Raw genomic sequence first — 13,925 nt, forward strand, 5'->3', positions numbered from 1 at the left:
GAGGTCTCCGTTTTCCTCCCTCGCAGCTTGCTTTGGAGGAGCGGGGCTACACAGGAGACGCTTAGCTCCTGCCTAGCCCTGCTGCTTTGGGGTGAGCAGCGAGGGGGGGGGCTCCGTCTGGGCTGCTTTCCCTCTGCCTGCCCCACAGCAAGCTGGGGAGAAGGGAGACGCGGTTGCCCCTGCGAGAGGTGGCAACTGGATCAGCGCCCCGAAAGCGCTCCATTCGGGGCGTTCATCCCGCTGCTGCCTCTTGCAACAGCAGGCTTCTTCCCCCCCTCTTTCTTTCATTCTCTCCCTCCCTCCCTTCCTTCTTTCTTTCTTTCTCTCTCACCCACCCCTTCCTTCCTTCTCACTCTCTTCCCTCCCTCCCTCCTTCTTTCCCTCTTCCTCTTCCTCTCTCTCTCTCACCCACCCCTTCCTTCCTTCTCCCTCTTTCTTTCACTCTCTCTCCCCCCCTTCTTCCTTCCTTCCTTCCTTCCTTCCTTCCTTCCTTCCTTCTCTCTCTCACCCTTTCCTTCTTTCTTTTTTTCCTTCACTCTCTCCTCCCTCCCTCCCTCCTCCTTTCCCTCTCTCTTCCTCTCTCTCGCTCTCTCTCTCACCCCTTCCTTCCTTCCTTCCTTCCTTCCTCCCTCCCTCCCTCCCTTCCTTCCTTCTCTCTCTCTTTCTTTCTTTCTTTCCTTCCTCCCTCCCTTCCCACCCTGCACTATTATTCTGTGGTAGCAGGACTGCCACTGCTTTGGAACATGTAGCAGAGATGATGGTTACAAGGAACAGTTTGGATGTGAAATGGATGGAGGAAAGTACCGGTAATCGTTTTGTGCCATCAGCTTTTTTATAGTGACACGGCCAGAAGTGTCTTTGGAGTTTCTATTTCTGCTGCCCACAAAGTACCAATTTAGTGGCTTGCTGTAGAAAAACTGTGTATGCAGTTTGAATCTCAGTACCTAATGGAACACCTTTGCTCATATGTACCTACCTGTGCCTTGAAACCATCAGTGGAGACCCTGGTTCACGTGTCTGCCTTTTTGGCAGTGGCCACTTAATTGTGGAAGGCTCTCCCTAGAGACACCTGCCCAGAGCCCATTTTCGTACATTTATTTATTCACTAGTACATTAACCATGTTAAATTAACGGGCGCTAGAACATATGTGGTCAAACTGTTGCCCCAGCAACGTCGAGGACATGCGCAGAGCTGACTGAGCGGCTCTTGCACATCCCTGTCGCCCTAGCAACATCGGGAACACGCGCAGAGCGTCTCTGCGCTCCAAGTCCCAACGGCTGTCCATGGGGCACATGCGCAGTAGCGCAATCCCACGGACACAGGGACTGGACGCAGAGACACTTGCACTTTATTATAGGTGATATAACAATGAACATGCCAACATGCCAACAGCTCACTGTAAAGCAAGCAAAGGGAGAGCCGCTTACACGTTCTGCACAGCTCTCGCTAGAAAAGAATTTTTTTTCTTGTTTTCCTCCTCTAAAAACTAGGTGTGCCCTATGGTTCGGTGCACCCTATGGAGCAAAAAATACGGTACTTCCTTTTATCTGTTCTGAATCTTCCAACATTCAGCATCACTGGGCATCAACAATCTCTAGTTTTATGAGAGGGCGGGGGGACACTTTTCTCTACCCACTTCCTCTATGCCATGCATGATTTTATAAACTTCTATAATGTCACCTAGTGGCTGTCATCTTTTCCCTGGGCGTCCACACTGGCACTACAAACTATGCTATGGCTTAACACCCAGCCACTCCCTGAGAGCAAGGGGAGGGGGAATTCTCTCCAACCATCCACATTTTAAAGTTCAGCCTTATGACCATCCTTGTGTTTTGGGTTTTTGTTCTGGTAAACTAAGAAGCATAGAACTGCACAATTGGAAGGGACCCCCAAGGGTCATCCAGTCAAACCCTTTGCAATGCAGAAATCACAGCTAACGAACCCCTGACAGATGGCCACCCAACACCTGCTTACAAACCACCAGCTTACAACGGAGTTTGTCCCACAGTCGAACAGTTCTTATTGTCAGAAAGTTCTTGCTAATGTTTAGTTGGGACATTGAAACAGTAAAAGCCCCAGTCCATTGTCGTTTTTTCCTCTGGTGGCTTTTATCATTCCAGTTGTCCTTTAGTGCCTTTTGCAGCTCTTTGGGGGTTTGTAAAAACATACATAGAAGCACTCAGAAATGCAACAAATTTAAAATACTATTACTGTGCCACAGATGTATATTCTACATTCTACTTTTTGCCACTGAGAGAAAGAGATATGAAGGAAGAAAGGCATGCTAAAACTAGAGCTGTACTTCCTGTTCCTATTATTATGCAAGTTAAGCAAAAAGACTATATTGGGACTGAAATTCTCTTTCTCTTCCCTCAGCTGGAAGGGGGGGGTGGAGAGACAGAGAGAGAGAGAGAGAGAGAGAGAGAGAGAGAGAGAGAGAGAGGGAGAGAGAGAGAGAGACCAAACAATGGGAGATGTGGCGTATTAGTGCATTTGAAAAAAGCACTCTAACTTTTTCTCAAGTTAAAATATTTACAATGTTATCCTTTTTCTAGAATTTACGCTGCAATTGTAAAAATGAGCCCTAAGTCCACTTAAAGTTGCTGAACCTGGACGTGGGCTAAGCAACTGTTTCTGATCCATCTTCAGTCCCTTTGGTTCTCCAGCCACAGATTCGTTCAGTCACTTTTGTGCACATATTTTGGAAGAATGCACAAAAGGTGGACAAAAAACCCAAACATGAATTTTGTATGCACATTTTTAACCGTACGCTGTCCTGAACATATCCATCTATAAAAAGGTTGTTTTCATGCATCTTTTAGGTGTGTTTTTTTTTTAAGATGCTCCCTCAATGAATTTGTCTAATCCTCTTTTCATACCCATCCAAATTGGTGGCTATCACTGCCTCTTCTGGGAACAAGTTTCATAGTTTGACTCTGGGTTGCGTGAAAAAGCCCAGCAGTGACTCAAGTATAAAGGCTGCAAAAAATCAGTGAACCAGTATGACAACATTGTGTATGCAATCAAACATCTTCCAACATTGTGTATGCCATCAAATGCCAACAGTGCCCTTCAGCTCTCTATATTGGACAAACAGGCCAAACACTATGCCAAAGGATAAATGGACATAAATCTGATATCAGGAATCACAAGACAGAGAAACCAGTAGGAGAACACTTCAATCTCCCAGGACATTCTATAAAAGATCTCAAAGTAGCTGTCTTAATACAAAGAAATTTCAGAAATAGACTGGAAAGAGAAGTGGCTGATTTGCAACTAATCACCAAACTTAGAACCATGGAGAAACCTGGTCTGAACAAAGACATTGGATTCTTATCTCATTATACATAACAAAGCTATCTTTAGCCATCTCACCCCTTGCCTTTCCCTGCAAGACTAATTGCAGTTAAGAGTGGTCAACAGGTTTTCCACACCTATCAGCTGATCACCCATTCCCACCACCCTTCTGAGTAATACCCCTCCCCACTCCCTCACTATATTTAAGGATCTGATGACTTCTGTTTCAGTGTATCTGAAGAAGTGTGCATGCACACAAAAGCTCATACCAAGAACAAACACAGTTGGTCTCTAAGGTGCTACTGAAAAGAATTTTCTATTTTGTTTCCAGTATGACAGAGGTTACATTTGCACTGGATTATATTCTTAGTAGACACATACTTAGCCAAATCAGATTTGTCTTGGCATGAGCTGGGACTTGAAAAACACACAGGAAAGGAGGGTGTAGAACAACAAGGTAATTCGGTAACCCTTTATCAGAGAGAGAATTTACAAACTTGTGCTTTAATGCAACATGACATAATGGATATGGAAAAGCTTTTCACACACCAGGTTGCAAAGAGGGCAGGGGGGGGAGAGACACAATCCCACCACATGTCGTTCCAACTTGGTTTCCACGCGGTTGGATTGTTCCAGCCACATATGTATAAATATGGTGTTTTTGGCAATTTCTACTTGCACAAGCCCTGCCTGCTCTTCATCTGCACACAGACAGCTATGGGGGTTTGGAGAGGAGGAGGAGGCAAGGAGAGGAGGAGGGAGTGGGATTCCTGGCAACAACCTGTGGAAAAAATATATATGAAAAGCTGTCTAGCATCCCAGTTGCCTAGGCCTTTTGGAGTTTATGAGCAGGCTGTTAATCTGATTAAGACAATGGCAGTGGGGAAACAGTCCAGACTTCGGAATATGCGCCCCCCCCCCTTCCACCCCAGAACATTTTTAAAACCAAACACACTCATTCCACAAGGAGCCGGGGAAGATACAGTAATTAAAGCACATTTCTTCTCCTTTCTCCCATACTGAGCCATTTTCCAGATAACTCCCTTATCATGTAGACTTTATTGTTTTTTGTTATAATAAATATTTACAGTGCTATTTTTCTAGAAAAAGAGGTGCCGGAACTCATCATGAACGCCTCCCTTGTTCTCTTATAATGGTAAGAGCGCCCACCTGAAAGGGAAATTCTTTCTAGTAGCACCTTAGAGACCAACTGAGTTTGTTCCTGGTATGAGCTTTCGTGTGCATGCACACTTCTTCAGATACACTGAAACAGAAGTCACCAGATCCTTAAATATAGTGGGGGAGTGGGGAGGGGTATTACTCAGAAGGGTGGTGGGAATGGGTGATCAGCTGATAGGTGTGGAAAACCTGTTGCTCATCTTCCAACATTGTGTATGCAATCAAATGCCAACAGTGCCCTTCAGCTCTCTATATCGGACAAACAGGCCAAACCCTACGCCAAAGGATAAATGGACATAAATCTGATATCAGGAATCACAAGACAGAGAAACCAGTAGGAGAACACTTCAATCTCCCAGGGCATTCTATAAAAGATCTCAAAGTAGCTGTCTTAATACAAAGAAATTTCAGAAATAGACTGGAAAGAGAAGTGGCTGAATTGCAACTAATCACCAAACTTAAAACCATGGAGAAACCTGGTTTGAACAAAGACATTGGATTCTTATCTCATTATACATAACAAAGCCATCTTTAGCCATCTCACCCCTTGCCTTTCCCTGCAAGACTAATTGCAGCCGTTTAGAGTCGTCAACAGGTTTTCCACACTTATCAGCCTATCACCCATTCCCACCACCCTTCTGAGTAATACCCCTCCCCACTCCCCCACTATATTTAAGGATCTGGTGACTTCTGTTTCAGTGTATCTGAAGAAGTGTGCATGCACACGAAAGCTCATACCAGGAACAAACTCAGTTGGTCTCTAAGGTGCTACTAGAAAGAATTTTCGATTTTGTTTTGACTATGGCAGACCAACACGGCTACCCACCTGCACCTGAAAGGGGTTAGAACTGAGTTCCAGCTGAAAAAAGGCCCAGAATATTTATATACTAGTGTATCAAGAAAACACATCAGTCACTGCCTCTCAGCCTAACCCAACCTTACAGGGTTGCTGCGGGGGTTAAATGAGGAGGGGGAGAATCAAGTAGGTCACCTTGATCTCCTTGGAGACAAAGGTGGGATATAAATGCAAAAAAAATAATTTTGTAGCCACAAACCTCTTGGGAAACTGTGTGTGTGTGTTTCAGAAACACACACTTGCAATCATACTTATAATGAGGTCCTTAAGCCTACAGAAAGCCTGAGCTGATGAACGTTCTAATTTTTTTAAGGCGTTTAGTATTTAGAGATAAATTACAGTTGCCTAGTGAGCAGGGAGAGAACACATTTTTGTTTTTAAACAACCAGCCAGCTAAAGTGAGCCAGCTGCAGGAACTGAGAGAACGAAAACCGAGAAAATTTGTGGACCTGTTGCCAGAACCTCAAGCAAAGGCATAATTTACTGAATATGAGTCTGGAGCATGACTTTTTGTGCTTGGAACCGTGTACTTCATATACACAAATGCACATTCAGGCTCCAGGATGCTGAGCTCAGCCCCAGGACATCCTTTCATGTGCTGTCGTATGCATGCAAGAGAAAACTGCATAGCTAAATTTTCTGCAGAGTATTTATTCATGCAGCAGAGTTTCCAGAGTAGCAAACAAGATAAAATACCGGGGGGGGGGGGGGATCAAGATTTAATATGCTACAGCTTGTTAAAAATAATAAGCCTAGGATAATAAACACAGCTTTGACTGGCATTGAAAACGGCTCTCTTTGGTGTAGAAAGGTAAAGGGACCCCTGACCATTAGGTCCAGTCGTGTCCGACTCTGGGATTGTGGCGCTCATCTCGTGTTACTGGCCGAGGGAGCCGGCGTACAGCTTCTGGGTCATGTGGCCAGCATGACAAAGCCGCTTCTGGCGAACCAGAGCAGCACACAGAAACGCCGTTTACCTTCCCGCCAGAGCGGTACCTATTTATCTACTTGCACTTTGGCATGCTTTCGAACTGCTAGGTGGGCAGGAGCTGGGACCGAGCAACGGGAGCTCACCCCATCGCAGGGATTTGAACCGCCAACCTTCTGATCAGCAAGCCCTAGGCTCTGTAGTTTAACCCACAGCGCCACCTGGGTCTTTGGTGTACTTGGGTCCTAAACTGTAAAGTCTTTTAAACATTTTGAACCATGGCCAGAAATGGACTAGACAGCAAGGAGGTTTTTCCAATGATTGAAGAGATAGTGGAACAATCTTCAAAGGAAGCCCCACAGACAACCGATTACAGTCGTGAATTCTTGATGTTGGTGGCACATGAATAATTGGGAAGCTAAAGAGCAGCAGCCAAAAACCAGAAGGTGGCAGCTGTAGAGACCACTCCAGCCCTCCAGCGTGGTATTGTGATTAAGAATGCTGGACTGGGAGAGACCATGGTTTGAATCCCCACTCATTCAGGAAGCCCACTTGGGCCAATCATTACCTCTCAGGGTTGTTGTGGGGGATAAGATGGGCACCACCTTGAGCTCCTTGGAGGAAATGGGTGGTACATATAAAGGCTCTTATGTTCTTATACTTAATCCTCTTTCAAAGCCTTCCAAGTCAGTGACCGTCACTGCCTCCTGTAGGAGGGAGTTCCATAGTTTAACGTCAGTTGCAAAGCCCAACACACACATTTTCTCTGCAATATCTCTTTTCTGCTTGGTGAAGCAGACAATTTGCTTTTAAAGCATGTAAGCAGCCTGTGGATTATTATTTTTAGCAGTCAGTCCACTGCCACCACCTAAACACATCCTAACTCAAGACAGCAGCACATGTAACAGACTGTGTTTGGGGTATAACTCCTCTGTAACAAATACAGTAAGATATTTTGTGAGATTAAACAGCCTATTAAACCTTCTGAAAAACCTGTCATGGCCAGAAGCCACTGCAGGACAGACAATTACATATTAATCGAGCAAAGGAACGAGGAAATGGCCCTGCGGGATTAGATTGCTTCCTTGATGAAAGAAACAAAACTGATTATATCTGCATTCCACAGAGCAAATGCACTATTTGTGTTCAACGTACACAGCAGACAGGTGCAGGGTGCTTAGTTTTACATATTTATTTTCTTGAATCTATATTCTGGCTTTTTTTCCAATCACTGAACCCAAGGTGTGCACACCAGAACTTCTTAGCTCTTGGCAAGAGGGTACAGTACTCTCCTATGCTTTAGATTTCACAAGACTCAGTCTCTGTTAACTGTAAGAAAAGTACGGTAAGACCTAAGATGGTCAGGCAAATGGCCCATCTAGTCTAACATCTTGTGTTTAAAATGGGAAACCCTCGATATGACAGCCCATCCTCAGATGCCTTCCCTATAAAGAGCAGTGTGAAACAGGCCTGTGCTCTCGCCCCCATCCCTCGTTGGCATATTCTTCTCCCTGTTGCTCTCATACTGAAAACGGTGTGTGAGAGCCAGGCATGGAAGCCGGTCAACGGTGCCTCCACCAGGCAAGGTCAAAGTCCTCCTGGGAGGGAACAGCTGCTGCCCCTTCTGCAGCCCATGTGGCCCATCTCCACAGAGGCCAACAAGCGCTGGGCGAAATGTAGGGCAGTCTCCCATCCTCAGCACCATCTGTGACTCAATCCTACTCACAATGAAGCTCCTTGTGACACTTCCAGAGTGCAGCCCACGAATAAAAGGCCCATTGTCCTTTCCTTCAATGCTCATATGGGATAGAATCTGTACTTCCCATGCTCTGCTGTATGATATTTTTTCCCCCAGAAGAGATTACTGCACAGTGATTTGAAAGCTGAAGTATTTAGTATGTGCCTGTTACCTGTGATGGCGTTACAGAGAGGAGAGCTGGACCACGACAGAGCAACCGGAACAGGGCATACCATGGAAAGTACAATATTAATGAATATCATTAAAAGATAATAACTGGATATGACAAAGATCAAATGCTACGGATGCAGTGGGAAAGGATGTGAAGTTAAAGTAGGCATATGCAGGGTGTGTGGCCTGAGACGACGCAGGCCGATGGAGCAAAGCAGTGCTAATGTGGAGACCCTACAATTTCAAAGGGCCAAGGGGATGACCACGTATGCGATGGGTGGACCATCTAAAGCATGGGTAGGCAAACTAAGTCCCAGGGGCTGGATCCGGCCCAATCGCCTTCTAAATCCAGCCCACGGACGGTCCAGGAATCAACGTGTTTTTACATGAGTAGAATGTGCCCTTTTATTTAAAATGCATCTCTGGGTTTTTTGTGGGGCATAAGAATTCATTCATTATTATTTTTTTCCAAAATATAGTCCGGCCCCCCAACAAGGTCTGAGGGACAGTGGACCGGCCCCCTGCTGAAAAAGTTTGCTGACTCCTGATCTAAAGCTAGCAGAGGGGCTTGTGCGGATGCAGCAACAACAGAAAGCAATGGAGATAAATTGAAGAGACGTTTATCCAAAGATGGATGCAAGGTGCTGCAAAAGCAGAATAAGGAAGTAAAGCCACATTCAGCACCAACTTTGTCACTCTGCTGCAAGTTTCAAAAATATGAGATGGCCTATCCCTGGCCAAATCCAACAAAGTGCCTGGCAGTGCTTATGTTCCAATTTCATTTGTTATTTCTACTTATTATTGCATTTATACCCCAGCTTTGCTCCATGAAGCTCAAGGTGGCATTTCATGGTTCTCATCATTTTATCCACACAGCAACCCTGTGAAGTATCAATTACAGGTAGGTAGCTGTGTTGGTCTGCCGTAGTGGAAACAAAATAAAAAACAAAAAATTCCTTCCAGTAGCACCTTAGAGACCAACTAAGTTTGTTCTTGGAATGAGCTTTCGTGTGCATGCACTCTTCTTCAGATAGGTATCTTCAGATAGGTATCTGAAGAAGAGTGCATGCACACGAAAGCTCATACCAAGAACAAACTTAGTTGGTCTCTAAGGTGGAAAGCTTGAAAACTCTTTTTTGCACCAGGTAACCCTGGTCAGACCCAGTATGAAAAGAACTCTGACGCTCTCCACCTTGCTTAGGACTACATGAAACTTAACTCCCACAGGAGGCAGAAATGGGCACTAACTTGGATAGCTGTAAAAGAGAATTGGACAAATTCATGGAGGAGGAGATGGCTATCGATGGCGATCAGCCATGATTGCTATGCTCTGTTGCCACATTTGCGGGGAGCAGTGCTTCTGGATGCCAGTTGTTGGGAACCACAGGAGGGGAGAGCTGCTCTTGTGATCGGGTCCTGCTTGCAGATTTCCCATTGAGGCATCTGGTTGGCCACTGTGAGGACAAGATGCTGCCCTTGGGTGGGCTACTGACTTGATTTAGGAGGGCTCTTCTAACATGGGCCAAAGAAACAAACTTGAACCCTGGGGGCAAAACTGGACACCTTCATCTACCCCAATTGCAATAAAACATGTCTCTCCCCATTGGTCTCTTCAGCCACAGCAAGAATTGTAACTGCAACGGTTTGACTTCACCCCCAAAGGAACACTCTTCCATTGCCTCCCAAGACAGATGGATGCCAACAATGTTACTTGTACAAAAATCCTTTTTTTAAAAAAGAGTAAAGTAAGAGTAAAGAAGACTGATCGCCGAAGAATTGATGCTTTTGAATTATGGTGCTGGAGGGGACTCTTGAGAGTCCCGTGGACTGCAAAAATATCAAACCTATCCATCCCTAAAGAAATCAGCCTTGTGTGCTCACTGGAAGGACAGATCCTGAAGTTGAGGCTCCAGTACTTTGGCCACCTCATGAGAAGAGAAGACTCCCTAGAAAAGACCCTGATGTTGGGAAAGATGGAGAGCACAAGGAGAAGGGGACGACAGAGGATGAGATGGTTGGACAGTGTTCTTGAAGCTACTAACATGAGTTTGGCCAAACTGCGGGAGGCAGTGAAGGATAGGCGTGTCTGGCATGCTCTGGTCCATGGGGTCAAGAAGAGTCGGATACGACTGAACGACTGAACAACAACAAAGTATGCATGGGGGGGGGGACAGTAACCCTTAACAATTTAGAAAGGCTCTAGCAGCAAAGAAACGGCATTGCACTGTCGTAAGACTGATGAGCTGTCACACAAATTCTTTGTACTCATGAATCAATCCTCTATATATATAAACACACATACGAGAGAGGGGGGGATGGAGATTTGTAATGCACACTACATTTGACATGCAGATTGAAATGTTAATGCTAAACAAAATACAAGCTACAGAACCTGAGAAAGGGCACTGCACAAACACAATTTTTCATGCCAAGGAATAACAGCAACCATACCAAAGCAATGGATTGTAAATTCCAGACATATTTCCTGGGGACTTCCTAGGATGGCCATGTGCCTATTAACACAATAGGCGTCCTTTTTTCTTTCTTTCTTTCTTTTGCTGCTGTTGTTGTTGTTTGTAACCCTTTGGTTAAGATGAACAGCCTTGACTTGGCAGATCCCCAGATCAGCCACTCAGTTAGGGCCAGGGGTCAGCAACCTTTTTCAGCTGTGGGCCGGTCCACTGTCCCTCAGACCATGTGGACTATATTTTGGAGAGAGAAAATGAACGAATTCTTATGCCCAACAAATAACCCAGAGATGCATTTTAAATAAAAGCACACATCCTACTCATGTAAAAACACCAGGCAGGCCCCACAAATAACCCAGAGATGCATTTTAAATAAAAGGACACACTCTACTCATGTAAAAACATGCTAGTTCCCGGACCGTCCACAGGCCGGATTTAGAAGGCGATTGGGCCAGATCCGGCCCCCGGGCCTTAGGTTGCCTACCCCTGGTTAAGGCCATGGCTGCTCCTACCATGCCAGATTATTTTAGGAACATTCCTGATTCCCCTTCTTTGCTAAGAAGCATATGCGGACCACAGGTGCAACATTCTTGTGCAAAGAAATATGCTGGACTTAATTAGAGCCAAGATTAAACACACAGAGAGAGAGAGAGAGACAGAGACAGAGAGAGAAAGAAGATGCAAACATTGGCCTGGATGCTGTTTTCAGCCACAGCAACTTTTAGCAACACAATTATATGATGCAAAAGTGCCTTATGTTGTTACAGTCCAACCCACATATCTTCTAGAAGCTGGAACAGGCAAACAAAAGAAAATCAATCACCAGCAGGCTGCCCTTCAGCCTGCCCAAAAGCAAAGGGTGTCTGCTAGGGACTTCTGCATTGTTGGCATCTTTCTTCAAAGGAGCACAGGTGGAAGGGCTGCAGCTGAGTGACAGAGCATCTGCTTACCACAAAGAAGCAACCCTAATGACTTCTCCATGTAGAACTAGGAAAGACTCCTTTCTGAAACCCTGGGGAGTTGGTTCTAATCAGTGCACACTAAATAAATACCAAAGGCTTATGTGGGAATCTGGTTCCAAGACTTTGGCATCTACACAAAAATTGCATATACCCAAATGCGGGTGGCGCTGTGGTCTAAACCACAGAGCCTAGGGCAGGGGTCGGCAACCTGCGGCCCATGGGCAAGATGCAGTCCACAAAGACTGTTTAACTGGCCCACAAGCCACCCGCAAACCGAGCCGCCTGCTCAGCAAGTATTCCACACGTTGCGCTAAACCAGCATAGCACAGCGCAGGGACTCGCCAAGTAGTGCCGGAAACCACATCTACGCATGTCCAGACGCCCAAAATTGCTTCTGCGCAGGCGGGATTTTCGGCGTCTGGGCATGCGCAGAAGCAATTTCTGGGGCAGCAGACATGCGCAGATGTGATTTCCGGCATCGTGCTGTGCCAGTCCTGCCCACAGACGATCTCCGTGGAAGTGATCCGGGCCATGGACGGTAAACCTTGCCGACCCCTGGCCTAGGGCTTGCTGATCAGAAGGTTGGCAGTTCGAATCCCCGCGACAGAGACCCGTTGCTCGGTCCCTGCTCCTGCCAACCTAGCAGTTTGAAAGCACATCAAAGTGCAAGTAGATAAATAGGTACCACTCCAGGTGGGAAGGTAAACGGCGTTTCCGTGTGCTGGCCACATGACCTGGAAGCTGGACGCCGGCTCCCTTGGCCTATAGAGTGAGATGAGTGCCGCAACCCCAGAGTTGTCTGCGACGGTCAGGAGTCTCTTTACCTTTTTAAACCTTTTGGACTAGTGGATGAGCAGGAGAATCCCCCAGACTCATAGCCTGCGCACTGAGCTTAAAAGCTCTTTTTTGTACTGGGTAACCCCCAAGCAGATTCGGCATGAAAAGAGAATTTAAGATTTCTGCCTTGCTTGTGGGGCAAGGCCCACTCAGCATGAAGGCCTTCCAACTCTGGAAGGCCAGAGATGCTCGCACAAAATCTTGCAAAAGTACAATATGGCCCCAAGAGATCTCATGAGCACTGATTCACTGAGTGGGCACTGCACCCTCCCCACAGCAAGGTGGGGTGCTCAAAAGCTCTTTCCACACTAGATAACACCAAGCTGACCTGGCAAAAGAGAAAAAAGCACACCCTGGCTAGCTGTTCACCTGAGGAGAAGTGCAGTGGTCCAGCCACCGAGGGCCAAGCTAGCGATCCTTCATGGTCCCCCAACAGGTTCACTATTCAACACCTGGATAAATACTGCCCAAGGGGACAATGGTCGAATCACCAGAAAGTGAGGATGCTAGTGTTTAAGAAGGTGGGGGGGGCAAAATGTGTCTCCCCACATCCCACCTGGTTGCCCCCAACATGCAGTTGTGTGCCTAGCTGAGACAAATTGATGAATATGTTTTTTTTTTAACATTGTATTAATTATATTAGAATTTAATTACTTTTTAATGATTATATATTATGTTTTCAGCTTTTTTATTTTTAAGCTGTGCTACTTTAATTTGTGTAAGCTGCCTTAAGTCCTGATCTGGGGGGAAATGCAGGATAATAACTAGAACAATCTATCTTGCCCTCCCTTCCCAAAGGGGCCCAGGGCTGCAACATTCTACAGCAGGCATGTCCAACAGGTAGATCGTGATCTACCGGTAGATCACTGGACGTCTGTGGTAGATCACCGGCAGATCAGTGGCTCCCCCCAAAGAAGCTAAAAAACTTTGGCTCCCCTAAAAAAAGCTCAACATCTTTGCCCTGCACCTCTAAAATGACCTGAACTACCAAAAACAGCTTTCCTTCCTAAAAAAAAGCTCAATGTTGCTTTCCTCCTCCCTAAAGAAGCTCAACAACTTTGACCTGAACCCCCCAAAAGGGGGTAGATCGCTGCCAGTTTTTAAACTCTGTGAGTAGATCGCAGTCTCTTGGGAGTTGGCCACCCCTGTTCTACAGTATTGCCATGTCTCATGTGTTTAAAAACATGATCAACATTACAAACAAACGGAATGTCAAAACAGGTGAGCTGAACCAAAAAAGTCTCACCTTGCTTAGGCAGCAAAGTGGATATTGCTTTGACCTATAAAGTCTTATGTGGCTTGGAACCCCAATACCTCATGAAACTACCCTAACCCTGTGATCATCATCTGAGGCCCTTCTTTGTATGCCCCCTCCTCAGGAAGTTTGGAAGGCGGCAGCACGAGAATGGGGCCTTTTCCGTGGTGGCTCCCCACTTACAGAATGCTCTCTCTCCAGTGAGGTTTGCCAAACATCACCTTTGCATATGG

At 45.9% G+C, this 13,925-nt stretch overlaps 1 protein-coding gene across 2 annotated transcripts in view; it reads right to left on the reverse strand.

Moving 5' to 3' along the window:
- OPHN1 (oligophrenin 1) overlaps positions 1–13,925 on the reverse strand; it is a 125,996-nt gene that overhangs the window by 87,884 nt on the left and 24,187 nt on the right. The window contains exon 1 of one of the 2 annotated variants that reach the window (XM_033137450.1): positions 10,622–10,694. The exons of the other annotated variant lie outside the window; for it this stretch is intronic. Within the exon in view, the coding sequence (XP_032993341.1) occupies positions 10,622–10,679 (58 nt within the window). The 5' untranslated portion in view covers positions 10,680–10,694. Of the gene's footprint in view, positions 1–10,621; positions 10,695–13,925 lie in introns of those variants that run through there. 2 annotated transcript variants of the gene reach the window in all.

The sequence above is a fragment of the Lacerta agilis genome, chromosome Z (genome assembly GCF_009819535.1).
Source record: "Lacerta agilis isolate rLacAgi1 chromosome Z, rLacAgi1.pri, whole genome shotgun sequence".
Taxonomy (NCBI): domain Eukaryota; kingdom Metazoa; phylum Chordata; class Lepidosauria; order Squamata; family Lacertidae; genus Lacerta; species Lacerta agilis.